This window comes from Trachurus trachurus, assembly GCF_905171665.1.
Source record: "Trachurus trachurus genome assembly, chromosome: 6".
Classification (NCBI taxonomy): domain Eukaryota; kingdom Metazoa; phylum Chordata; class Actinopteri; order Carangiformes; family Carangidae; genus Trachurus; species Trachurus trachurus.
In genome coordinates this window covers 1,437,900-1,464,777 of record NC_139897.1, presented here as the reverse complement: position 1 = coordinate 1,464,777, position 26,878 = coordinate 1,437,900, and the positions used below count along the sequence as shown (strand labels likewise).

The following is a 26,878-nucleotide window of genomic DNA, read 5'->3' as shown; positions in this document are numbered from 1 at the left end:
CAATATGAACACTTTTTTCTACAACACAGCATGTCAGCTGTCTGGCACATCCTTTGATTTATTCAGACATTCCTTACAGAGCTACATCACAGCAAAAGCAGGACTTACCACAGGGTTTAAACTGCATCACAAGTGTCGTATTTAGAAAACGATTGATCATCAGGCCAGTTGGACTTGATTGATAGGCCATAGTTTGCCTGTGGCCTTGCATGGAAAATGGCACATCCTCAGCCTGATCCAGCAGACGTTAAAGGACCTCAGGAATGCTACTATTAAAATTCATAGCAGAAATGCTCAATAAAAGCATGAAACTGCATCAATTTTAAAAAATTACAACACTGGTAATTTGTATAAAAATGTGTGTGAATGTGATACAATTAAATTAAATGTGTCAACAAATTACACAAATTAAAAAATACAGTTGTGGATGAAGGTAAAGGGGAAGTTTGCTGTTACAAGAGGTTTGCATGAGAGGAGAGAGAGATCTCTGGTGTAACATCCTAGGTTTTTTTTTAGTTAAAAATGTAAATGTAGAGGTGTAAAAATAGCTATGTGAGTATAGAGCAATAGTGTGGCTGACAGGTTGACCCTAAGCTGTTGCAGCTGTTCATAAGTGATGGAGATGAGGAACAAGAAGTCCATGAGCTACTACTCATCATCAGTCTTTGTGTGTGACACCAGTTTATATGAAGTAGCCTAGCAGTTTGAGCCTAAATCTGTTCTGAAGTCTGAAGTGTGGAGACCAAAACCATTTATTGTGCCAGACTGTGACTGTAGATTAGCTGTTTATCTCTGCTGTAAAGGTAGACATGTCTGCAATGTAATCAATCACAATTGACTTGTTTTTGGCACCAGTATCAAGTGTGTGCGTGTGTGCGCGTGTGTGTAATAGAGACAGATGGAGTCAAGCTGAAGGACACACTGGCTGAGAATATCCATCCTTAATCCTAACATTCAACCAGTGAGTCATAGCCAGTTTTCCAGCCCACATGAATCCTGGAGTGCGTGGACTCTTCCCATGAGGTCACACACACACACACACAGACACACAATAATCACAACATGGGATCACACACACACACACACACACACACACACACACACACACACACACACACACTTCCAGACACATGCAAACAGGCTTTGCCTCTTCTGTCAGGAAATAGATTGTGAAATTATACACACACAAAGGATTCCCCTTGGGTGAGACACACACACACACACACACACACACACACACAAACAAACTTCCTTTGTAATGAGGGGAGACCCTGTGTGTATTTTCAGCTGTCTGGTTAATCTGTTTCACTGATACCTTCTGACAGTGACACATCTATAATGGTAACAGTGCTCACATTACTGAGATATGCACACATGGTAATACACACTGAGATACGCACAAACAGTAAGAAACAAGGTACTATTTTTATATTTCCAATATATATTCATACTGTATACATTTGCACAAGACGTATCTATAAGAGACACACTTGTGATGTATTACATTTTGAGTTTTGTATTTTGGAAACCTAGCTATACTGTAGTCATCTGTGTACTAGGAAATTTTGGGATACCTGTATTCACTTCCTGTTGAGCCGAGTAAAAGAGCAAACGTGCAGAAAGTGTGAAAAACTGGCGACAAGGATAAAAGGTCATAAAGGTAAACAGTATGGTTCTACAGTTCTTCGAGGCGAACGACATCGGTGAGAACAACATTGCTAAGCATCAATAAACAAATAAATCCATACCCATGTGAGTGAGGTTTTCATCAGGAAGGTGCCCTAAAAAAATGTATTAAAGGGATACGCCAACATTTTTTTTTCGTGTCTTGCCTCACTCCCGAGTCCATGACAAGCAGATAGACACCATCCTTTCGACTGTGCGTGCAGCAACAAGGGAGCTGTATCGCCCGTAATTAGCTTAGCTCAAACGCTGGAAGTGCATATAATATATATATATATATATATATATGTATATATACATATATATATATATATATAATAGGTAGTGTTAGCCTGCCTCCACCTAAAGTCATCAGAGAAACTCTTCAGCAACTCTAAACGGAAACCGGCGGGCCGATCTTCGTCTCAGAGCTGACAAAACTCTCCGGTAAGGCATCTTGAGCGGTCAAATGCCGGTAACGGGACGAGATCGGTCAAAACGGAGGGTTCAAGCAAAGACGGTTTATTTTGGTTCAAGCTAGCTACATCGAGGGTAAGTTAGCTTCCTATTTCAAAGTAAAAGCACAAATTCTATCGGCATGGTTTTCAGTATGTAAAGGGCAACGGGTGTTTTATTTTGTGAAAGTAACCGGAAGTGCGTTGGTCACAACGGCTAGCTTGAGTAGCGCCGAAAATAAAATTGTAAACAGCTGGTATTTAGACAAATTAACAACACACTGCTGATCTAAACGGCTACTTTCTAGCCTAAAAATGTTTGAAATGTGGATAAAGTGATATATTTACAGAGTTTAGAGCTAAAATGAAATCAGCTTCTGACTGCTGATTTCGGCTCGGGTAGGAGGCAGGCTAACACTACCTATACACTTCCAGCGTTTGAGCTAAGCTAATTACAGGCGATACGGCTCTATCTCCCTTGTTACTGCACGCACAGTCAAAAGGATGGTGTCTATCTGCTGGTCATGGACTCAGGAGTGAGGCAAGACACGGAAAAAAATGTTGGCCCTTCATAGGAGGTCCCCAGGAGGCATCCCTACCAGATGCCCAAACAATCTCATCTGGCTCTGATCGACATGCAGGAGCAGCGGGTCCCTCTGGACAACCAGCCTTACGTTGCCTTTCTGTTACTCTTCCAGTCATTCTGTGTCTCTGTTCAACCTGCTGATGACACTCTGTGACGCTCTAAGCTCTGTGGACACTTGATGTCAAAATGTGAACGGCATGATGAAGAGGACTGTTTACAAACTGTCATTCAACCAGAACATGTAGTGGTCGATTCATTGATCAGACACTTGTGATTTTTGTGGTTAAAGCAGAAGTAAGTGATCCGGTCGTTTTCGCTAATGCTGCGTTCCAGGCAGGCTTTTGAAATCGTAAATTACAGCTTCAAGTCACAACTTACGACTTTGTAACGTTCCAGGCAACCCACTCGTGTTTTTCCGACCTGTTTTACCGGTGAAAGTCACTATAACGGCCACTCGTAACTTCTGACCCGTGAACTCGTACCAGATCGAACTGGTACCACTTCACGGTCGGAAAAATACGAGTTTCCTTGAACGCACCATAACAGTCCTCGTCGCTACGTCACCACATTCACGGCGTTCCTTGGCTGCACACACAGCCCTGCATGCCGTTCTCTCTCCTCATTGGATAAAAACTGTAGGATACGATAAATGTTTTCTCTTCGGCTCAGAGCAGAGCAGAGGGACTGAGAGACCCGTGTTTCAGTCCAAACACTCTATGTAAGTGATTGCTGTCGGAAGATATAACTATTTAAGACTTATATTAACACAAATATATCACTCACTTCTGCTTTAATCACCTTGTTAGAGAACATCATGTTATGTAATAAGTACTGAAACACTGAACAGTTGGACATGTGCATTCAAAAGTTTAGAGCAGGTCAAATTAAGTTCACCTGTAAAGGTTATAGCGCATTTTAGGTGCATTCTGAAATTTCATCCAAAAGCCGAATATCTCTAACTTTTTGTGAATAAAGTAATAAAAGTAACTTTTCAGATTTACCCACAAATTGCTCTTTGAAGAGCTCGTCTTCCTATTTCCCGACATAGCCTACACCATGATGAAGCCACAGAGAGCAACCTCTCTCCTCCATCTTATCCTTAGTGAAAAGTGCTCCTCTTTTATGATGGGTGTCTCAACAACTGCCTCTTTCAGCATGTTTTTAATACAATGAATATTCACTTTTGCAGCTCCTCACACAAAGCACATTATGGGTGTACTGGTCAAGTTTTTCCATGGAACTTGCATCCAGGGTAAAGCTGATGATCCCTTGGAAATATTAATTGATATAATTAAAAAAAAAAAAATGAGATAAGAAAAACATTAATGCCGCTTTTGCTGACCAACTTTAAAAAGTTGCAAAACATTCTAAGAGCAAAGCAAAGTAAATAAAATGTTCTGTTAGTTTTGTAAAGTTAAAACTAGCTACAGACATTTGATGCTGCTGAACTAAACAGAAGAATGACTACTTTGAAGACCAGCTAGCTAAAACTCTGCCATCTTCACAATCACTGATTCATCTTAGGCCAAGCTAGACAAACTCTTGCACACTGTGATGATCTTAGCTGTTGTGATTCAGATTAGGCAGAAATTGCTATTTAGAGAGTATGTTTGTTTTTTAATGTAATCCAGTGTGTGTTGTTTCACTTTGACCTTGATGGAAGTCTTCTTCATTCCCAGCTTGATCCAGGTAGAGTAAATATCACAGTGAATTCTAAATGAAGGAGGATCACAGCCTCTAAAAATACATAGAAAGTTTAGTGGCTCTTTCCCTCTGCAAGTCATGGACCCGAGCAGAGGGTAATAGATCAGCTGAGTTATGATGTCCGGTGACACACACACTTTACTCTCTCGTGTGACTCTCCGTGACATCTCCATAGTAACATGTGTGAGAGGCACACATGCCTGATCAGCAGTGAGGTGGTAGTAACTCTGGGGTTGAGGTCAAACCACTTTTCATTCCATGAATGTTTCAAGAGTAAAAAGCAGTGTAAGACACATTTCCCTCTTCCTGCTGCTGTGATCATGGACCTCCTCCGGTGGCTGTGAACATTAACAGCTCCCTCCCAAACATAGAGCCGGGTTCTCATACAGCAAACTGACTGTCAGGTTATTTAATAATTCAATATGGTGGAAGATGATGGAGGTGAAAGATGTGCAGAGCCGGTCCAGACTTTCTAGGAATGAGGTATGGAAGTGGTGAGGGAAATGTCTGACATCATTGTATTACTGTTTGTTGGAGTTAAAGGGATACGCCAAAAAATAAAAGTTCATGTCTTGCCTCACTCCCGAGTCCATGACAAGCAGATAGACCCCATCCTTTCGACTGTGCGTGCAGTAACAAGGGAGATACGGGCAGAGCTGGCTCCCCCCTTTTAATTTGCTTAGCTCAAATGCTGGAAGTGAACGCTAGGTAGTGTTAGCCTGCCTCCACCTCAAGTCATCAGAGAAACTCTTCAGCAAAGACGGTTTATTTTGGCTCAAGCTAGCTACATCGAGGGTAGGTTAGCTTCCTATTTCAAAGTAAAAGCACAAATTCTATTGTCATGGTTTTCTGTATGTAAAGGGCAACGGGTGTTTTATTTTGTTAAAGTAACCGGAAGTGCGTTGGTCACAACGGCTAGCTTGAGTAGCGCCTAATTCGTCGAAACAAAATTGTAAACAGCTGGTATTTAGACAAATGAACGACACACTGCTGATCTAAACCAGTGTTGTTTTTGGCAGGCATTTTAGATTTAGTCTTAGTCTTTTTGACGAAAATACTTATTAGTTTTTGTCAATTTTAGTCATTTCTATATGTGATAGTTTTAGTCTAGTTTTAGTCGACGAAAACTCAACAAGGTTTTCGTCTAGTTTTAGTCAGTTTCAGTAAAAAAATAAAAAAAAAAAGTCTTTACAAATTAATTCAATAAAGGAATGGTTTTACACATAATGTTTCCACCCAATGGCAAATACTTTATGGTCTAAGGATTATGCATTAGCCTACACACATAAAGTGGTAACAGTAGTGCATTCAGTTTTTTTCTGCTGGTTATACGCACAATAAGCAGAAATGTCGTGCATTTTGAACGTCTGACCACCCGTCAGCGCCGCGGAGCGGCTGCACTGCGGTCACCGGAGCAGCTGATCACAGCCTGCTGCTCTCTGCCGCTCTAATCACAAGCACCGGGCGGCGGCGCACCGCGGCTCGTCTCAGCAGCTTCGTTCTATTTTTGACGGAGCCGTTGCTAAATCGTGTGAAGCTTATGACAATCCATAGTATGGAACTTAGAGGCGATCACAGCCCGACCACTAACATTTACGTCCGTTCTCGTCTCGTCAACGAAAACTCACACACGTCTCGTCATGTTTTCGTCATCAGAGAGCCATATTTATCTCGTCACCGTCTCGTTATCGTCATGAAAAAAAGGGGCGTCAACGAAAATATTTCGTCATCAACGAAAACAACACTGATCTAAACGGCTACTTTCTCGCCTAAAAATGTTTGAAATGTCAATAAAGTGATATATTTACAGAGTTTAGAGCTAAAATGAAATCAGCTTCTGACGGCTGATTTTGTCTCGGGTAGGAGGCAGGCTAACACTACCTATACACTTCCAGCGTTTGAGCTAAGCTAATTACCGGTGCACCAGCTCTGCCCGTATCTCCCTTGTTACTGCACGCACAGTCGAAAGGATGGTGTCTATCTGCTTGTCATGGACTCGGGAGTGAGGCAAGACACGAAAAGAAAAATGTTGGCGTATCCCTTTAACAGCACTGCAGTCAGCCTCTGAAAGTACATGGATTTTACATTTAGTGTCCTGTCTCCTGAGCATCTATCAAACATACCTGTAAGAACATCTATAGCTATGTAATAAAGGACAGAAAGAAACCTGTGAACAACAGGTGGTGCAACCCCGGTCATCTTACACAGGGGAAGAGAGGACCTGCTGTTTGGATATTTAAGTGTTGGCAGTCGGTCTTCAACCATACAAGCATGTACTCGCTCACATTGTCACCTCTGTGGCAGCAGTACAGACCCAACACCCTGATGCATTGATTGCAATATCTGCAATATGTAAACCCTGTCACTCTCACTTGCCACCTGACCGACTCCAACTCAGCACGTTGACTGACTCTGCCACAAGGGAAAATAAGACACTTGATCTGTTGTATGCAAATGTCAAGGGGGCTTAGAGGGCTACAGCTCTATCATCACTTGGCAGATCAGATCATTATAATCTGTTTTTTCTTCAGCACTCCTATAAAACCTCACACTGAGGCAGGCTTTAAGTTCAACCAGCTCATCCAAGAGACCAGAGCCCAGTGAGCCTCTAAAGGACAGTTTTGAGTGCTTAGATAAGAATATGCTGCTGAGGTCACCAGAAAATGATGACAGCGAGGATGCTGACTTTTATGGAATAGTTAAAGGGACAACGAGGAGTTTCTCCATCGGCAGATCGAAAAATTCCGTGACTATAAAAAAAAGTCTCATATTAAAGCAGAAGTAAGCGATCCGGTGGTTTTGGCTAACTTCCTGTCGGCAGATGGAGTTAGCAGTCCCCGCCCTCGTCCCTACGTCACCACATTCACGCACATCCCTTGGCTGCACACACAGAGAGGACCGCCCCTTTATGCCGTTCTCTCTCCTCATTGGATAAAGGTTGTAGGATACAAGGAAAGTTTTCTCCTCGGCTTACAGCAGAGCAGAGTGACTGACAGACCCGTGTTTCAGACCATACACTCTATAGAAGTGATTGCTGTCGGAAGATATAACTATTTAAGACTTATATTAAACACAAATATTCCGCTTACTTCTGCTTTAATGTGGATGAATCTACGTTACCCCCAAGTGGGTCCATTTTCGATAAATATATTGTTTTGTCTCTATCGTTATTTTGTTATTATTAGTGGTGGCGGAAATGCTGGGCGAGCCGACCAGTGTTTCTTTACTTTCAGTTTCGTGGCGAGTCATGAGAATAACGCAGCCGAATCGCCATTTATGGTCGGAACTACGACGGTATCTGATCGTCTTCAAACCTCTGACTTTAATTCTTGATGAATGAAAACATGAGTCTGTCTTGCGCCGGTCAAAGAATTTCACGGTGCGCACGGAGGCTCATAAATGTAGTGTGGAAACACTTTGCTTTTCCAAAACTCCTCGTTGTCCCTTTAAATGTACCATATACTACATTAACTTCATTATGGACACTGAATTACTAGCAAGGACTGTACTCTGCTTTCTTGACACCACCAAAACCACACACACCCACCCATCTCAAAAAGGGATGGGGGATGGATCACTGCTTACCTGACAGGAGGACCAGTACATCACGCTGGGTAACTGTACAGCAGGCACCACAGGGGGGACACTATAAATACTTAGAAGGGCACCTGGACAGTCCGTGAACACAGATGCCATCTACTGGAAGGGACAGAGCTGAACTGGTTTTCCTCAAGAGCCTAAAGTCCTTTGACATTTGCAGTGAGACACAGCACATGTTTTTGTCCAGTGTACTGTTCTTTGCTGCAGTCTGCTGGAGCAGCAGCATATCTGCTCTGGAGACTGAACTGTTTTTTTTTAAAGCTGGTCTGTGACTGGCTGGAGTCTGTACTATAATCAGTTATCCATTGCATTGTAGTCTAGTAGTTGTTTTCTAGTAAAATGGCCAAAAACTTGATGGAAAGTTAGTCTTACAATGTAATATCTTTGTCAGCATTTGTTGTATCTACATTCAAACAGGTTTATGATTTTTTTTCTAACTTTCTTTTTCTGTCATCTACAACTGACCTGAGTTTTACAACACAGCACCTTTAGATTTGTGACTGTACCTATTTAAGTGGCGCAGCTGTGCCGGCTTAGATCAGCAGATGAACTTTAACCCACCTGAGGAGATTTTCACTGTCCTTTTATTGATGTCAGCACTTAACGACATCACAAAATACCACAGGGTTCATACAATGGAGAAACAAGTGTCTTTGCCAGTTTCATACCAGCGCAGTTTTCATTTCCCCATCTACCACCCATGCTGCTTAAATAGCAAGTACACACGCAAGTCAATGGGTCAATGGGTCAATGGTGCAGTATTTCACTGTTATTTTAAGGACCCATTATCAAGAGGGTAATGTGCTCCTACATAGGCAGAGACAAAATGCTCATATACTCTGTTAGTCAAAATGTTCTAAAAAATAAGTTAAAGTGGTCTAGAACTGGGCCCGATGCGTGATGTGGCTTAAAGGGATAGTTCAACATTTTGGCAAATTGGCCCATCGCCATAATCCTTGTCATATGGCGCATTTCCACTAGCACGGCTCGGCTCGATACGGCTCGGCACGGCACGGCTCGGCTCGGTTTGGTTGTGTTTCCATTACAACTGAGTATCACTAGTGCCGCCGTGACGTCATTTACACGGCGCCGAGCAACGCTCTAAACTCTGTAAATATATAACTTTAGCAACATTTGAATCACTTTCAGGCGAGAAAGTAGTCGTTTAGATCCCCAACATGTTGAAAATCTGACAAAATACCAGCTGTTTACAATTTTGTTTCAACGAAGTCGGCGTTACTAAAGCTAGCCGTAGTGAGCAACGCACTTCCGGTTATTTTCACAAAATAAAATACCCGTTGCCTTTTATCATAAGGAAAGCCATTACGATAGAATTGGTGCTTTTACTTTGTAAACAGGAAGTAAACCTACCCTCGCTGTAGCTAGCTTTAAACCGCCGTTTTGACTGCTCTCGTCCCGTTAACGGCATTTAACCATTCAATATGCCTTACCGGAGATTCTACCAGCTCTGAGATCGGCCTGGTTCATTGTAAAACATTTATTTATTGATGTAAATGTGGTGTTTTCTGTGCGTTCAGACCCCAAGGCAGTGCTGCTCTTCTTTCTAACCACAAACAAACTGCTGCTACAGCCACAATTGTTAGATTTCATCAATGAGACCAACATTTAAGAGTTTAACCAGCCGGTGGTAAACCTCTAAAAGCCATCGGGTAAGTTAATTAGCGGTCGTTTTCTCCTCGGAGTGACGGTGGTAGGCTGGCCAGCGGAGCACGTCAGGAGCCGGGCTGCTGCCTCTGTGATGTCGCGGTCGCTGCTCGGACCTGGAGCTTCACTTCTCCGAAAAACATCGGGGCAAACTTCTAAACAGCCGTCGTTTGGATAAACTAACCGCACATGGGGATCTAAACAGTTACTTTCTCGCATGAAAAAATATTAAAACTTAATAAAGTCACGTAATAACAGAGCCAGTCTCAATATTAGAAATTCTCTGGTAATAACAGGCTTCAGGCTTCAGCAGGAACATTTCTGTTGTCGGTCGTCGCTTCCAGTGACGACACTCATCGGCCAATCAGTGGAAGGCAGTCGGCTGACGTCTCGTTTTAGTAACGCTTCGGCTCGCTTGGAACCAGGGCTGAGGTGATACCAAAAATGTACCCGGTTGCAGGTACTGCGTGCTAGTGGAAACACGCAATAGCGCGCCGAGCCGTGCCGTACCGAGCCGAACCGTGCTAGTGGAAATGCGCCATTAGTCATAGCAGTAGGTTCGTTACCTCTAATTGTCGGTGCAAGCTATTTTTAGAACGGGCGAGCCGAGCCGAGCCACGAGCTGCTCAGAGCTAATCTACGGAAGCTAATGGGATTTCTTGGTTCGAGGTAAATTCATGCAAAACCGCTGATGCATGTTCCCGTCGGGGGCAGTTTTTCAGCAAGCAGTCTCTGCATTTGCCTCGAAAACAACTCTGTCTGGTAACGTTTTGTTATCTCATAGCGTGGTGAATGTGCATGTTTGGAGTTATTGAATTGTGTATTTGATGAGTTTGATGAGGGAAACCAAGAAATCCCATTAGCCTCCATAGCTTAGCTTGGCTCAGCCTTTCTAAAAATAGCTTGCACCAACAATTAATAATTAAAACAAACCTAATCTTAAAACTGCTGAACTATCCCTTTAACTAGTTATGGCTGCTGAGGATTATGATAATTGTTTACCTGTTGCGCATGTGAGCTGTCTTTATCATCACTGCACGAGGCAGCACAGATCTAATGTGCATTTTGTCAGAGTTATAGTTAATTAAAGATCATGTATCCAATTATAGGAAGTTCTTCTAATATGTCCATGCCTGAAATGAGTGCATGTTTCCCGTAAAAACACGAAGCTAGGGAGGCACATGTTGCGGATATTGATTGCTCTTCGGTAGCCAATCACGTTGACTGTACGATGAGCACCTTCTGCGGGTCTGCTGCTGTGGAGGACTTCTCCCCCTCACCTTCACATCCAAAAGATGAAAAAAGTTTTGGACTGAGACCCATGCAGGCTGATTCATCCTAGAGTCGGAGGTAGCAGTTATGCTAGCAGGGGGAAGATGTAGGTTCATCCCTGCAATGGAGTTGATGCTCCACAGAGTTGGAGCACCAAGAGGTGTGCATCACTCCAATCCAAGATTATCTGATACATTCACAGTACAATATGGTTCAAGGACAATACATTTTAATATGGAACAGTTTGGTAAATATTCATTCAATAGAATATGATACAATTCTATTCAGAACAATGTAATCTGATACCAATCCTTGTTTAAAGGTTTATCTATTAAATAATTATATTGTTTATGAACATGAAACTCTTGGAACGTGCTCTCTGGTTGGCTGGATTTTCCATTCCATACAAACATGGTGGCGCAAGATGGCGACACTCTCTAAGCAAGACCCTTGCTATAGCTGTGTCTCAATTCAGCGGCTGCAGCCTTCGGAGGACCCAGCCTACGCGGTCTACGGAGGAAATGGCTTCAGAGGCACCTCCGGTCGGTAAATGGGACGGTCTAGCCTTCGGTGCATTTCCTGATTGCGTCCGAATGTAAACAACGTCCTAACGTTAAACATTTGAAAGTGGCGCTTGCAACGGCTATTCTGTTCCTCCGTTCCTCACCTGTGCGGCCGGCAGAGCCCGGCTCAGCGGGCGACCATGCCTCCGAGCCGGCGGCAGAGCAGAGGAACGGCGCAGAGCTGCTAACGTTCGATAGCATGCTAGGTTGCTAATAACAACAACAACAGCACGCAAAGAATAGGGACTTTAAGCAACGACGGATTTTGCCACGGCTACGGCACCCGGAAATAGATCTTCGCTCCGCTGACCGAGACTAAGCCGTTGTGCCGGCGTTGCCTGCCATCGCCAGCTGATCTACCACGGCAAATCAAGCGTTCTCACATCTCAGGCGAGTGAATCAAATGGTTTTCGTTGTATTTCTGAAATGAAAAGTGTTAATAAAGTGACACACTAACCCAGGGGTTTTCAAAGTGTCAGAGTGAGCCCCCCTTATGAAAAATAAACAGCTTGCAGCTGTTCGTCCAAATTTGACGAACCGGGAAGAGAAGCTTCGAGAAGCTTCCGCTACAAAACAAGCTTGGAAAATAGACTTATTTAATTTTTTTCGGAACAATTTCGCATTTTGGGGCTTCAATACAAGACGGACATTAGCCTACATACGAGCAGCATGGAGGTATTTGGATGTTTTTTGGTGTGTCTTTTTGTTACCAAGATAGTTGGTATCCATTTGCAACCATTATATGGACATGCACTGCTACGCCGAGAACCCCTGTAACTCAGAGAAGCCAAAGAGGACTCTGAAATTTCTCCCAGCCCTTAGTCGACATGAGGGTGAGTAGATAATGAGTGAAATTTCAATTTTGGGTGAACTATCCCTTTAAAGTCCCAAATCTTGGGATACAGGAGGCCACAAAGCAGGATAGTTGTGGTGCGTCCTCCTAGAACAGGCAAAGGGCAGCTGCATTCATCGGCTGCATTTGGAGGAGCCTTCAAATTAAACTGAATTGAGACAGGCCTAGTCCCAACGCTGTGACATAATCGGCCTTCAAATGCAGCCTCTGAAGGATGCAGCCACTGAATTGAGACACAACTTATAAAAGAAAGGCTATGAAAACCAAACAGATTTTATTTTATAACGATTATACAGATTAATTGGTAATATTCAGAATTAATTGGTAATATTCAGATTTTGCCAATAAACCTTTACATTATAAATGAATGTAAATCAAGCATAACTCATTTTCTCTGCGCCGATTTTGTCCTTCAGTTCAATGCATGATGGTATGTATGACTCTGTTAATGATCACTACTACTTTTCATGATGCATTGTGGGATATGTGTCAACTACATAGGTTTTGATATGTCTCACTTTACGTTTGGACTGCCCTACAACATAGCAGCCCATGGACTGGACTATTCAGGCAGTGGTGATGAGTGACACCATCACTTTGTTGCTCTGTTGAGTTTCATTCACAGCTGCACTAAATGTCCTTCAGCATCATCAGGTCTCTCGTGTCTCATTAGATGGTTGTGCTCCCCCGCTCCCCTGTGCTATGCCTCTGATCTGTCACCCCATCCCTCTGCACAGAGCCAACACACAGAGACACACTCACATTCAGGACATAGCGGGGCCACATAGCGCAGATAGCAGCAGCACCGAGCCTGAGCTGTGGTGTGCCGACAGCGTGCATTACAGACGCACAAAAGCTGATTTCCAAAAGAGTTTGTCTTTGTCCTCTGCATCTCAACATTCACAGCTGTCAGACTGTGTCAGTGACGGGGATGCCTGTAATAAGGAGGCTGGCTGTCGGCCACGTGATTCCAACCGTTGGAGAAGAGGCTCGGATTTAAAGTTAAATATCACTTTATGTTGAAACACAATCAGAGCCGACACCTGTCTGAGCTATAGAACACGGTGATTCGGCCGCAAACTAAGATGTCTGGTCGAGTCAAAGCTTCACTCAGGAGAAGTGACTCGTGCCAACTTCAATCTTATCAGATCAACTCTGCAGCTCTGTCTCTCAATACACAAATAGATGTGACTAACACACTCGCACATGCACACTGTCAGACTGAGCCTACCTGTGCAGGAGGCTCGGTGTCCACCCTCCAGCTCCCTCAGAGTTCCATTCCAGGTGAAATTATTTTTGCCGTAACCAAACATAATGAGTAGTTTCCACTAGTTTCTCTTGTGCAGGTGTATGTGTGTGTGTGTGTGTGTGTGTGTGTGCGCGCGTCTACAGCCTGTCTGTCTGTGTGTTTACCTGTCTGCCTCTTTCAGACAGAGAGACAGTAGTACAGTGCTGAACCCTGAAAGCCTGTCTGAGTGTGTGTGACTGCAGAGAGAGGAAGTGTGTGAGCAGCTCTTATAAGCACCTGGCTGAGCTGTAAAATGCCCCCGCGCCTTTTGCCTGCCTATTGGTTAGAAGTCTAAATGTCAATGTTGGGTGCATGTGTGTGTGTGTGTGTGTGTTTGTGTGGGTGCGCCTGCGTGTGTGCAGAGGAGTAGGTGGGCTGAATGTATAGCTCCTGTGTATATGTACTGTATATGTGCGTCTGTAAATCAGTGCTGTCAACAGTATGGTCAGAGAGAGAGAGGGAGAGAGAGAGAGAGAGAGAGAGAGAGAGAGAGAGAGAGAGAGAGAGAGAGAGAGAGAGGTCACAGGAGAGAGTGGAGGGAATGCGTTTGTGGATTGGATGCATTTGTCTTTAAAGAGATTCCAGCGCCCCTCTCACCCCAGCAGTACATGAATAGTGCAGCGTTATAAAGGCCACACGTTAAAATTAAGTAACTTGTACATTTGTATACACCAAGTCGGCAACCAAGGAAACGTCACTTCCGGTCAGAGCCGTGGGGGAAAACAAACCGATTCCCCCATAGACATACGTGTAAAAACGCAGCATTTTAAACCTTTGTCTAACGCTTGTCCGCTGTCATGTTTTAGTTTAAATCACTTGTATATATGCTGACCAAGAGCTATATATTAAAAAACTCATCACGATCCGGGTCGATTGTTGTCTGTACGTTTTAAAATATTGTGTCTTTCACAGTCAGTCATCCGTATGTCTATGGAGGAACTGTTTGTCTTCCCCCACGGCTCTGACGTTTCGGTGGCGTCCCCTTGGTCGCCGCCGACAGGCTCTAGACACTCGGAGACAATGCCTAAGAGTCGTTGTGTACCATTTTGCACCGCAAATAAATTGAAAAACCACAACCTGAACTTTTATATCTTACCCAACCGTGTAACGGCTCTGACCGGAAGTGACGTTTCCTTGGTTGCCGCCTCGGTGTAGGCGAGATGTAACTGACTGTGAAAGACCCAATATTTTAAAATGTACGGACAACAATCGACCCGGATCGTGATGAGTTTTTTAATATATAGCTCTTTGTCAGCAGATACAAGTGATTCAAACTAAGACATGACAGCGGACAAGCGTTAGACAAAGGTTTAAAATGCCGCGTTTTTTACACGTATGTCTGTGGGGGAATCGGTTTGTTTTCCCCCACGGCTCTGACCGGAAGTGACGTTTCCTTGGTTGCCGACTCGGTGTATAACAGTTTTATAGAATTATAATTAATTCATGTATTAATTGACTGAAATCCAATCAAGACATTACTTGTTGATACAGGGGCTTTCTGATTTCTACTACAGAGGAACAATACTGCACAAAGACTAGAGTCTGAATACAGGAAATGATTAACTGTATTCTAATCATTACTAATTTTATTTTAAGGGATAGTTCAACATTTTTGGCAAATTGGCCCATTGCCATAATCGCTATAGTCATGGCAGTAGGTTCGTTACCTTTAATTGTTGTTGTTGATTGTTGTGAAATTGTCGGTGCAAGCTATTTTTAGAACGGCGGAGCAGAGCCGCGAGCTGCTCAGAGCTACGCTACAGAGGCTAATGGAATTTCTTGGTTTCCCTCTTCAAACTCATCAAATACACAATCCAACAACTCCAAAACGCTCTGGTGGACAAGTTGTGACCTGCACATTCACCACGCTATGAGATAATAACACAACGTTACGAGACAGAGTTGTTTTCAAAGGAAAATTCATGCAAAACCGCTGATGCGCGTTGCCTTTAGGGACAGTTTTTCAGCAAGCAGTCTCTGTATTTACCTCGAAAACAACTCCGTCTCGTAACGTTCTGTTATTATCTCATAGCGTGGTGAATGTGCAGGTCACAACTTGTCCACCAGAGCGTTTTGGAGTTGTTGGATTGTGTATTTTATGAGTTTGAAGAGGAAAACCAAGAAATCCCATTAGCCTCCGTAGCGCAGCTCTGAGCAGCTCGCGGCTCTGCTCCACCGTTCTAAAAATAGCTTGCACCGACAATTAAAGGTAACGAACCTACTACTACGACTATAGCAATTAGGCCTATGGCAATGGGCCAATTTGCCAAAATGTTGAACTATCCCTTTAATATGATTATATGAACAATACCATTTGCTATTATTCCCTTTTATTGTGGGGCTTTTTTATCCTTTTGTTTTTGCTCTGAGATGTTCTATACAGTAAACCTTGACCTAAGTGTTGAAAAGGAGCTCTCCACAGCGAGACCCTCAGCAGCTCTCAGATCAGATTAAAAGGCTGTATCATTTCATTACTGCTCCGACTAACAACAGTGTCATCAGGAATGTCCCACTGCATCAGTGGACTGTTTGTGTGCTGCCTCTCTGTCTAAGCAGACAGCTCTGTATTGTAATGTACATGCACCTTCTGTCTCTCTCTCTCTCACACACACACACACACACACACACACACACACACACAAATGAACCAGTGAGTCCTGGGCTGCCATCATCACAGTAACAATGTAGAGAAGTCAGTCATGTGAGAGGACAGTGACATTGACATGTCTGCAGCTCAGGCTCACCACTGTTAATGCCGACGGAACAAATGGTACAACTCAATGAAGATGGCGGAGATTACAGCTGTCTTACCACAGAGACATTCCACAGTATTTGTGATATTTTAAAGATATTTGATGACTAATAGTTAACTAATGACCAATGCAAATAATCCACACAGTCATTATTCACAGCCACAGTAACCCTAGTCTAAAGGCCCTTACACAGCAGGAGGGGATGTATTTTTTGTGAGAGTAATTAGCACGTTAGGATTTTTTTTCAATCTCTGGTTTTCAACATGACTCCTTTCACACAATCCACGCATGTTACGCAGCAAAAATATGACTTTTTTTTTTTGGAGTGAGGTTGATTTTTCTGAGCTTTCGTCCGGCAGCTACAGTAAACGCATCACCAATCATGTTGTGTGGAAAGGAGGTACATCACAACCCTACACAACATCATGACAACAATGTCAACAACCTGCGTCTCTCACCACCTTGTCTTATTTGACAAGGGACACAAACATTACAAAGGCAACTAAATGAAGGACAGTGTGTGGCGAAGCATCAGTGAACAGCTCGGCCGTCAGGACAGTGATCAGATAGTGAGCTGTTGTGTTGGAGGAAGGACAGTTGGTAACAAGACGATGCTTTTTATGCAAGCTCACAGCACCGCACGCCCAACTTCACCTGCACTCTGTCATTGGCTGGGGAAAACACACCGACTCCGCCCCCAGAAACGTCCCGATACAGTCACCACCACACGTGAGTCGAAGCCCATCTGTGAGGAATTCTTTTGTATGATTCTATATTTGGTTTTCACACTACATTATGAGCCTCCGCGCGCACGGTGAAATTCTTGGACCGGCGCAAGACGGTCGAAAGCGAAAACATTTGCCAAGAATGTTTTCATTCATCACGAATTAAAGTCGGGAGGTTCGAAGACGATCAGATACCGTCGACCATCAACAGCGATTCGGCAGCGTTATTCCCATGAGCCGTCCGCGAAACCGAAAGTAGGAAATGCTGGGCGAGCCGACCACTAATAATAATAATAACAAAATAACAATAAAGACAAAACGATATATTTATCAAGTGGGTAGATTCATAGTATTAATATGAGACTTTTTTATAACCAAATACAAACTCTTCATTGTCCCTTTAAAGCAGAAGTGAGTGGTCTGGTCGTTTTCGCTAATGCTGCGTTCCAGGCAGGCTTTTGAAATCGTAAATTACAGCTTCAAGTCACAACTTACGACTTTGTAGCGTTCCAGGCAACCCTCTCGTGTTTTTCCGACCTGTTTTACCTGTGAAAGTCACTATAACGGCCACTCGTAACTTCTGACCCGTGAAGTCGTACCAGATTGAACTGGTACGACTTCACGGTCGGAAAAATACGAGTTTCCTTGAACGCACCATAACAGTCCTCGTCGCTACGTCACCACATTCACGGCGTTCCTTGGCTGCACACACAGCCCTGCATGCCGTTCTCTCTCCTCATTGGATAAAAACTGTAGGATACGATAAATGTTTTCTCTTCGGCTCAGAGCAGAGCAGAGTGACTGAGAGACCCGTGTTTCAGACCAAACACTCTATGTAAGTGATTGCTGTCGGAAGATACAACTATTTAAGACTTATATTAACACAAATATATCACTCACTTCTGCTTTAAGTCAAATGACTGGACTACTTAATCTGTTACGGGGTGTTCCCACCAAACGCGATGACGCTTCATCGCGCGTCGAGATTACATGTAAAGTCAATGCAAACACGCGATTAGTCGCGTCATCACGCCGGGCGATGCGATGGACGCGATAGCGCGGCGCGATGGACGCGTTGGCCGCGAAAAATCGCTTCCATCGCGTCGCCCGGCGCGATGACGCTTCATCGCTCGAGTTGAAATAATTGAACTTTTGCGGCGAATTCGCGTGAAGACGCGCCGCGACAGCCAATCAGCTTTGAGATCGTCACCGACGTGCTGACGTACGGACGTACTGGTGTTCCCTTGGCAGTTTAGTCAGAGCGAGTCTATTGACAATATTAGAAGTTTTCTGGTTTAGTTTAGTTTATTATTCAGATCCCCATTAGCTGCAGCAAAGCCACAGCTCTTCACTGTTGCTTTTCCGGTGCTGTTACAAACGTTTGTGGTTTGGAGATTCGGACCTGAAAGCCCGTTATCACTGCTGTTTTCAACCAGCGGGCGCTGCGAGCCGGCCGCCCCGTCCCAAAGCACTCAACAGGCGGTCAGTCACACAGTAGTTCACGGAGCTGTCTCCTCCTCCTCCTCCTCCTGCAGCCAGAGACCCACACCGCTGTTCCTCTCCCATCTACAGGGACAGGAACAGTGCAGCGACGGTGGTTATCTCAGCCAGAGAATGAAATAGTGGGAGTAATGTTGTTGTTTGGGCGGGCTCGTCGCGCGACGCGATGCCGCGACGAGGCGTTTTTTGCATATTGAACCAGCGTCAAAACTGGAGCGTCTAGCGCGACGCGATTTCATTTGACGCGCGATTCAATCGCGTTCATCGCGTTTGGTGGGAACACGCCGTTAGATTTATAAAAACCTAATACTTAAAGGGACAACAAGGAGTTTTGGGAAGCGAAGTGTTTTCATACTACATTTACCATGAGCCTCTGTGCGCACGGTGAAATTCTTGGACCGGCGCAAGACGGACGTCTTGCCAAGAATGTTTTCATTTATCAAGAATGAAAGTTGGAGGTTGGAAGACGATCAGATACCGTCGTAGTTCCGACCATAAACGGCGATTCTGCGGCGTTATTCTCATGACTCGCCAGGCAGCGTCTGGGAAACCGAAAGTAAAGAAACGCTGGTCGGCTCGCCCAGCAGTTCCACCACTAATGATAATAACAAAATAACGATAGAGACAAAACGATATATTTATCAAAAAATGGGCCCATTAACAAGTGGATATGTAGATTCATCTACATTAATATGAGACTTTTTTATAACCAAATACAAACTCCTCGTTGTCCCTGTAATACTGCAATGTCACAAAAGTATCCATTAGAAACTAATGCACATTGAGAAATAATACAGATGCCAATGCCACTTAACACTTAACAGCTTGAAGAGACAGCGAGCCTGTGTGTGTGTGTTTGTGTGCGTACGTGTGACCTAAACCCTGTTAAGACCTGATATTAACATCTTCTCTGGCTCTGATTAACATTTAATCACAGGCCATGAGGCCAATGTTTTAACTGTGACAGTCTTTCACAGTCTTTGTTCATCAGAGACATAGATGTGTCCTGCCTGTCCTCTCTCCTGTCTGTCAGCTGACAAGAAGGTTTCAGCAATGTTGTGTTGGATCATTTGGAGACAACACCGTCCAGTTTGTGAAGTTTACTTCCTGCCACGCTCTTCCTCTGCACTAATCTGAGTTGACATGCACACAGCTAAATTAGGTGCAGTTGCTACACTGACACAATGTAAAATATAGCTCAATATTCATAATGTTCCATCTGGACCAACCTGAACTTTAAGTCTTTTTCCGATGTGGTGTTAGTACCTCTGTTTCAGTGGTGAGTCTGAATGGTTCCAGCTCGGCTTGTTTCCAGGGACACACACGTTGCCAGCGCTCTCTGTGTCATTGCAGCCGCCTGCAGCAAACAAGTTTATTTCCTACCCTCCACAGACATAGAGAACTACAGGGAGATAAGTTTCCTCCTCTATCGCTGCAGCCAAGGAACGATTGCTCCGACAGCTATCAATATCTGAATGATGGGGAGTGATAGCTGATCCATGGACCTGTGCCATCTCCTGATACGGTAACCAAGGCATTCTCCTATTCAGGGTTGAATCTTTGGCTCGGCCACAGTCTGCTCCTCCCTCACCTCACCCTGTAAAAGGTACTTCATCTGCATCAGAAATCTAATCTCATCTTCTGCCCCTGTCATTCAAAAACACACGTTTCTCCACCACACTGATGACACCCAATGTTTTCCAAACAAGTAGAAGCAGTGACAAACCTGAACAACTGCTTTCTGACCGTGCTCAGGTGTCTGTCCATCAGTCTGTGCTGCCATAGGAAGCTGCAGGCAGCCACCTACAGACAAACACAGCCAGCTCCTGCCCCCTGTTCTCCCTCAGAGCCTGCTCTCCTCAGAACAGGTGTCAAAAAGGTTCTCAAACACCACACCAGCACATTGGAGCTCTCTTCCTACCTCTTTGTATTAGGTGTGGGAGAAAAAATCGATTCACATAAGTATTGCAATATTTTTTTGGACGATTTTTAAAATCAATTTCTTTTTTATATTGTGCAATGCGCATTTGTTGGCCTTTTTTTACATACAGAGAGTCCAGGTTTTGAAAAGGGTTTTAGTTCACTTTATAATGGAGTATGTTAAAGCAGAAGTAAGCGGAATATTTGTGTTAATATAAGTCTTAAATAGTTCTATCTTCCGACAGCAATCACTTCTATAGAGTGTTTGGTCTGAAACACGGGTCTGTCAGTCACTCTGCTCTGCTGTAAGCCGAGGAGAAAACTTTCCTTCTATCCTACAACCTTTATCCAATGAGGAGAGAGAACGGCATAAAGGGGCGGTCCTCTCTGTGTGTGCAGCCAAGGGATGCGCGTGAATGTGGTGACGTAGGGACGAGGGCGGGGACTGCTAACTCCATCGGCTGACAGGAAGTTAGCCAAAACCACCGGATCGCTTACTTCTGCTTTAATTTATAGACTCCTACAGTATTTGTGTGCAGATAAATGTTAAAATGTAGCAGTTTATCTCAGTCTATATCTCATTTTGTCAGAAAGGTTTCAGAAGCCTGTTTTTTCTATACTGTTTTATTTTTGCCTCTTTTATGCAGTCCAGGCTTTTGAAAAGAGAGTAAACATATATATTGCTGCTGAATAAATCTTAAAAACTGATTCACATGTGATGTGTATTTTATGGGGAATATGGTTCCTGGAATAGTCTGTAGACAATCATAATCATTCAACTGTTTCACTGGTGTTAAAAATGCAGACTAAAAATCAAGAAAATCGTCAATATCGTAGAATCGCAATTTAAATCGAATCGGCATCCAAAAAAATCGTAGAAGAATCGAATCAGGAGAAAAGCGTATCGTCCCAGCGCTACTTTTTATAATCTCACTGTGGATCTCACTGTATAATCTCAGCGTGATTGCAGGTGTGTTTTGTGATCCACCTTGTCCAGAAGACTCTAGTTTTCATAGCCCCCCTCCCCCCGGATCAAATGGGACAAGACTTTGCTGCCATGCCAGTTCTTAAAATACTGTCGATTAGTATTTGCTGGTGTTTGAGTATTTAGTGGCTGGAGCTCCTGAGGTGGAAGAAATCATACTGAGACATTCTTGTCATCTACGAGACTTAACAGAACATCATCTTGGCATGTGAGCCACGCTCTTGTCCAGTCTCATGTTGCCTTCAGTTTCACGTTTGACTCAATCGGTCCGGGTTTGGGTCTCAAGTTCCTGAATTTGACATTAAAATTTGCATATAATGAAGGGCAGCCATTATTGCAGGGTTACATAGCGATACAACTCAATGCTCATGCTCCAACATCGGAGAGAGATTAGCCTGAAACAATATTAATAAGAATGGCTTACACTATACATAGCAATCTACAGAGGAACGCAACACTGAGTTAAAAAAAAAAAAAAAGGCCTGCTGGTTCCAATGCGTCCTGCTCCTGCTCACTGGGATAAAGTTACCAGCTGTAAAAATAATTTCTCCCACTGAACCAAGTTTATGTTAACTGGTTGCTGAGCAACAATGCGTCTCTCTCCAGGTACCTTATGTCAGTGAAGGTTTTTAATCACGATGTTTTCACTTCCTCTATATTTAATTTAGTTTTAATATACAGAAGACTCTGTGGACAGTGACGACACGAGTTATGCAGGTGTGATCCTCATGCGTCTTAGGTCTAAGCAGGGCTTCCTTCATCCTGACACATTAACAAGCGCTGTTAATTCTTGATGCAGAAATAATTTATAGTTGTCCCTCATCATTAAACTTCGGTGTCAAACCCTGCCCTCTCTCCCTCTGCCAGGAGGACACGGTTGATACTTCTTGAAATAGCCTTCCTTGTAACCTAGCCTGAGTGAAAATACCCCTGCTTCATCACTTGCACTGGATCCTTTTCAAGTGGATCGAATAAAATAGTGTGTACACCGACTCTGAAGACAGAGAGGAATGATAGAGCCGGGGTGAACCAAGGAGCAGCACTGAGAAGAGCAAACAGGACTTAACTCAAACACCTTCATTTAAAGGGCTACTCAACTCATTTTAAACTTCGCAGACAACTAATAAGGGTAGGCAGGTCGAAGTACCTGCTCAGATGAAACCATCAGTGGTCATAAATAAGCGTTGGGCCATTTTGGTGTTGACTGCAACTTCTAAATGGCCTAGAAATGCTTGCACCAGGCAAACCTAAGAATATAACTCAATAACTCAACTCAATATAATTCTACTATAGAACTATAATTCATGTTAAACTTAAAGCAGAAGTAAGCGATCCGGTGGTTTTGGCTAACTTCCTGTCAGCAGATGGAGTTAGCAGTCCCCGCCCTCGTCCCTACGTCACCACATTCACGCGCATCCCTTGGCTGCACACACAGAGAGGACCGCCCCGTTATGCCGTTCTCTCTCCTCATTGGATAAAGGTTGTAGGATACAAGGAAAGTTTTCTCCTCGGCTTACAGCAGAGTAGAGTGACTGACGGACCCGTGTTTCAGACCAAACACTCTATAGAAGTGATTGCTGTTGGAAGATATAATTATTTAAGACTTATATTAACACAAACATTCCGCTTACTTCTGCTTTAATTGTGTTTTTAAATTTAGCCTCCCCAAACCTGGTGTAATAATGCAGTGTTTCCCGTACCTTTCTGTTGGCGGGGCAGCCTGCCATCGCGAGCCCCGCCCCCCTTGAAAAACGGGGAAACTAGGAGCCAATCACGGTCCGAGCTGACCTGTTGGTCTGACTAGTCCAAAACAGTTGGAGCACTCCACCTGAAGCACAAGCTGCAGACGAGTCGACCAAACTGCGCTATTCTCCCTCTGCCATCCAGACCAATCACTTATTTTTCTTTTGTAGAGATTTCTTGTTAAATGTAAAGTGCGTTAAAAATAAAATGTATTATTATCAATTTATTACATGAATGGGATGCAGGCTTCAGGGCGCAGAATCACGGATGTGCGTGTCTTTCAGAATAAAATCGAAGCTGAGTCACCCCCCCCCCCCCCCTCCCTTATACCCCGTTGCCGTAGTCACACAGAAATCATCATCAGGCATTGCTGCTTCCCTCTCAGCCTCAGAGTCTGCAGTCCAGTCTAAACTGCTCTCTGCCCTCGGCTGACACTCACAAACACTATGTCTTGTGTTGGTAGCACATACTCATTCCAGGAAAAGATGATTGTAATTCTCTACTCTCCTCACTTGCCCAGCAGTCACTATGACATCTCCTGGCTGAAAGTGCCTGCTACACACAAGACTATTTCTCCTGGACTGAGGTTGTCTCTATGGATCTTGATTAGCTTCTGAGCCTGTCCTGCAGAATCAACATGTACAGTAATGAGTGAAAAATCTCAGAGTTATAGTGCAGCTTAGTGTTACAAAGGGGAACACAACAATGTAATGCCAACTTTCTCACTTGTTGGATCACTTTTCTTTTACTCTCAATCTACTCATCCGTAACTTTGAGATAGCTCCTTTAGTTGATGTTGTCATTAGCAGTGTAGAAATGCTCAAACCAGAAGTACTAATGCACATTCACATATTCAGGAAGTTGAGAGACGCTACATGTGCACAGAGTGGATAACAAATTCTGGAGTGGAGATATTCAATCATTAAAGTAAGTTTGAACAAGTTCTTGCTCTGTAAATGAGCCTCTATTAAGGTCAGTACAGTCAGTGGAACTCCACCCAACCAGGGCGCTAAGAAAAACAAATGCATCTTCAAAGTAATGCTGACTGAGCCCCTGACATGCTGCGAGTGAAAAATAGTTGAAGATTAAGCTAGCTTTTCAACTCAGCAAGTGTCGAACGAAGCTGAGTTACGAGAAATCTTTGGCTGATGCTGCCTCTCATATAGACTTTCTCTGACCACGCACAACACATGTTGAATGTCAAAGCATTGCTGGTGTATTAGTAGCATTGTGCCCAATGTTTGTGTGTGTGTGTATAGTACACACTATACTAACTTTTGTGAGTTTAGTGAATAACTTTGGTATAGGGCTCTGTGACTCACTTTCATTTTATATTTTATAATTAAACTTTCTTGTGTAGTTTAAACTATTATTTATTTTTTAACTGCACAACATGTAAAAAACAGTTTGAGACAAGCATCATATAGTGGAAACTGTAATCCTTGAGTCTTTGAAAACTGACATTGTACCTACCTACAGTTACTCTGGTCAGATGCTTCATGGAGGACATATTTTTTACCAGCATTTTAGTATTACCGTGGCAGTTGGAGGATTGCAACAGTATGAAAAAATATCACAGTTTTACAGAATTATTTTCAGCCAATATGTTGACAAATAAAAACATGCCGATATCATGCCTTTTTCGTTAGGGATTTACTATTATTATTTTCAATTTCTCAACTGCCCCACATACTAATAGTTAAGCCTAAGTTTGTCTTTCAAAACTTACTTGTAACTAAGTTATAAATGTTCAGGTTTTCTACTATTTGCTAAAATATCTCTTACCTGGGGCGGTGTGTGGCGGTGCGTCATTCCCCCTCTCTCTGCCTCCCCCTTTCCTGTCTATCTCACTGTCTATCAAATAAAGGCAAAAACGCCAAAAAATATACTTAAAAAATAAAAAAATAAAAATCTCTTACCTGAATGTAGGCCATCCAACAAGCCCAGGGTCTTTACAGTGAAGAGGAAGCTGACTCATGTGATGAGGATGAACTGCCATCTTCTCCTCCCCCTGAATTTGGCAGCCATTCAGCAGTGGCCCTGTTGTATCAAGTGCCCCTAAACAGGATACAACATGTCAGTATCTCTTGCTGCAACAGGCAATAAATAAATGTCATCTGTACAATATGGGAGTTAATGCAAGCACAGGCTAGCTCCTAGAAAGCACTTTTTGCTGTTAGCTTTTAAAGAAACAAGCCTGACCTCCAATTCAACATGTTAGACATGAAATAGCGGATAAATTAACATCTGTCTATTTTTGCAAACTTGCAACCATTTAATATTGTTTGTGTTAAAGCAGAAGTAAGCGGAATATTTGTGTTAATATAAGTCTTAAATAGTTCTATCTTCCGACAGCAATCACTTCTATAGAGTGTTTGGTCTGAAACACGGGTCTGTCAGTCACTCTGCTCTGCTGTAAGCCGAGGAGAAAACTTTCCTTGTATCCTACAACCTTTATCCAATGAGGAGAGAGAACGGCATAAAGGGGCGGTCCTCTCTGTGTGTGCAGCCAAGGGATGCGCGTGAATGTGGTGACGTAGGGACGAGGGCGGGGACTGCTAACTCCATCGGCTGACAAGAAGTTAGCCAAAATAACCGGATCGCTTACTTCTGCTTTAATTTTTCAAAATTATTTCATATTGGCCAATATTAGGCTACATTCAGGATAATGGCATTAATAATAGATCAGCAATTAAATTGAACTACTGCCTTGTGTTTACTTGCATGATTATCCCATTGGGGGGAACAGGGTAAGATGAATACTTTGTGTGTACTTAATGATCAACACCATTTATTCATAACAAAGTGTGAATTATCTTGTCAGTGCATTGCAATCATCCTCAAAACTCAATCTGTGCCATTTTCTGTCCCATCTGCTTCTTTTGGATCAGAGCTACCTCACAAAACCAGAAGAAAGGGTCTGTCAAAAGATGTAGCATGAAGAGCAAATACGACTGTAGCTCAGTACTTACGCAGGTATACTGGTTATTTTAAAAATAAGTGTGTCATGGTTTTTCAGGTGGGTGTTAACTTGTGTTCGATGTAGCTGTATTTGTTGACTGTACTTGTGCATTCAACAGTGTTCGTTTTATTCTCAACAGCTTGTTTTTCATCACAAATAAATTGGTCCACCAACTCTGTGACAAGCATCTTGAGGTGTTCCTAGCTCTCCTAGCTTTGTAAGAGGGTAACACATTACTCAAGTGTCACCCAGGCCTCTGGTAGAGATGGTGCTGGAGGATCATGTGCAACTGCCTTCCAGGAAGATATATGTTTGACAGGAAGCAGATGCATTCAGAAGGTCCCAGAGTCCCAATCCTCCTGTTGCTACTCTGCATCATAATAACAAACTTAACTACCAGTACTTTCCCTTGTTGTTTTGAGAGAACATACCAATTCTCAGTTTTGATGTACTATATTTTCAATCAATCAATATCCTTTATTTAACCAGGTAAAAAACTCATTGAGATTTAAAACCTCTTTTCCAAGAGTGACCTGGCCAAGACGGCAGCACACAAACAGCTCAGTTGCACATCACACAAGACTCAAATAAAATACAATCACACATTTCAGGAAAACATGATTAAACAATGCAATCACACAC

At 43.3% G+C, this 26,878-nt stretch overlaps 1 protein-coding gene across 4 annotated transcripts in view; it reads right to left on the bottom strand.

The window, feature by feature from the left end:
- agbl1 (AGBL carboxypeptidase 1) overlaps window positions 1-25,328 on the bottom strand; it is an 84,060-nt gene extending 58,732 nt beyond the window's left edge. Inside the window, exon 1 of one of the 4 annotated variants that reach the window (XM_083973779.1) lies at window positions 25,194-25,328. Coding sequence is in view for 1 of the 4 variants with exons in the window: in XM_083973778.1 (XP_083829904.1) it covers window positions 13,592-13,673 (82 nt within the window). In the remaining 3 variants the exon portion in view is untranslated. Of the gene's footprint in view, window positions 1-13,591; window positions 13,835-19,855; window positions 20,044-25,193 lie in introns of those variants that run through there. The other 3 variants (XM_083973782.1, XM_083973781.1, XM_083973778.1) reach the window with 3 other exon arrangements.
- Between the last annotated feature and the right edge of the window lie 1,550 nt (window positions 25,329-26,878).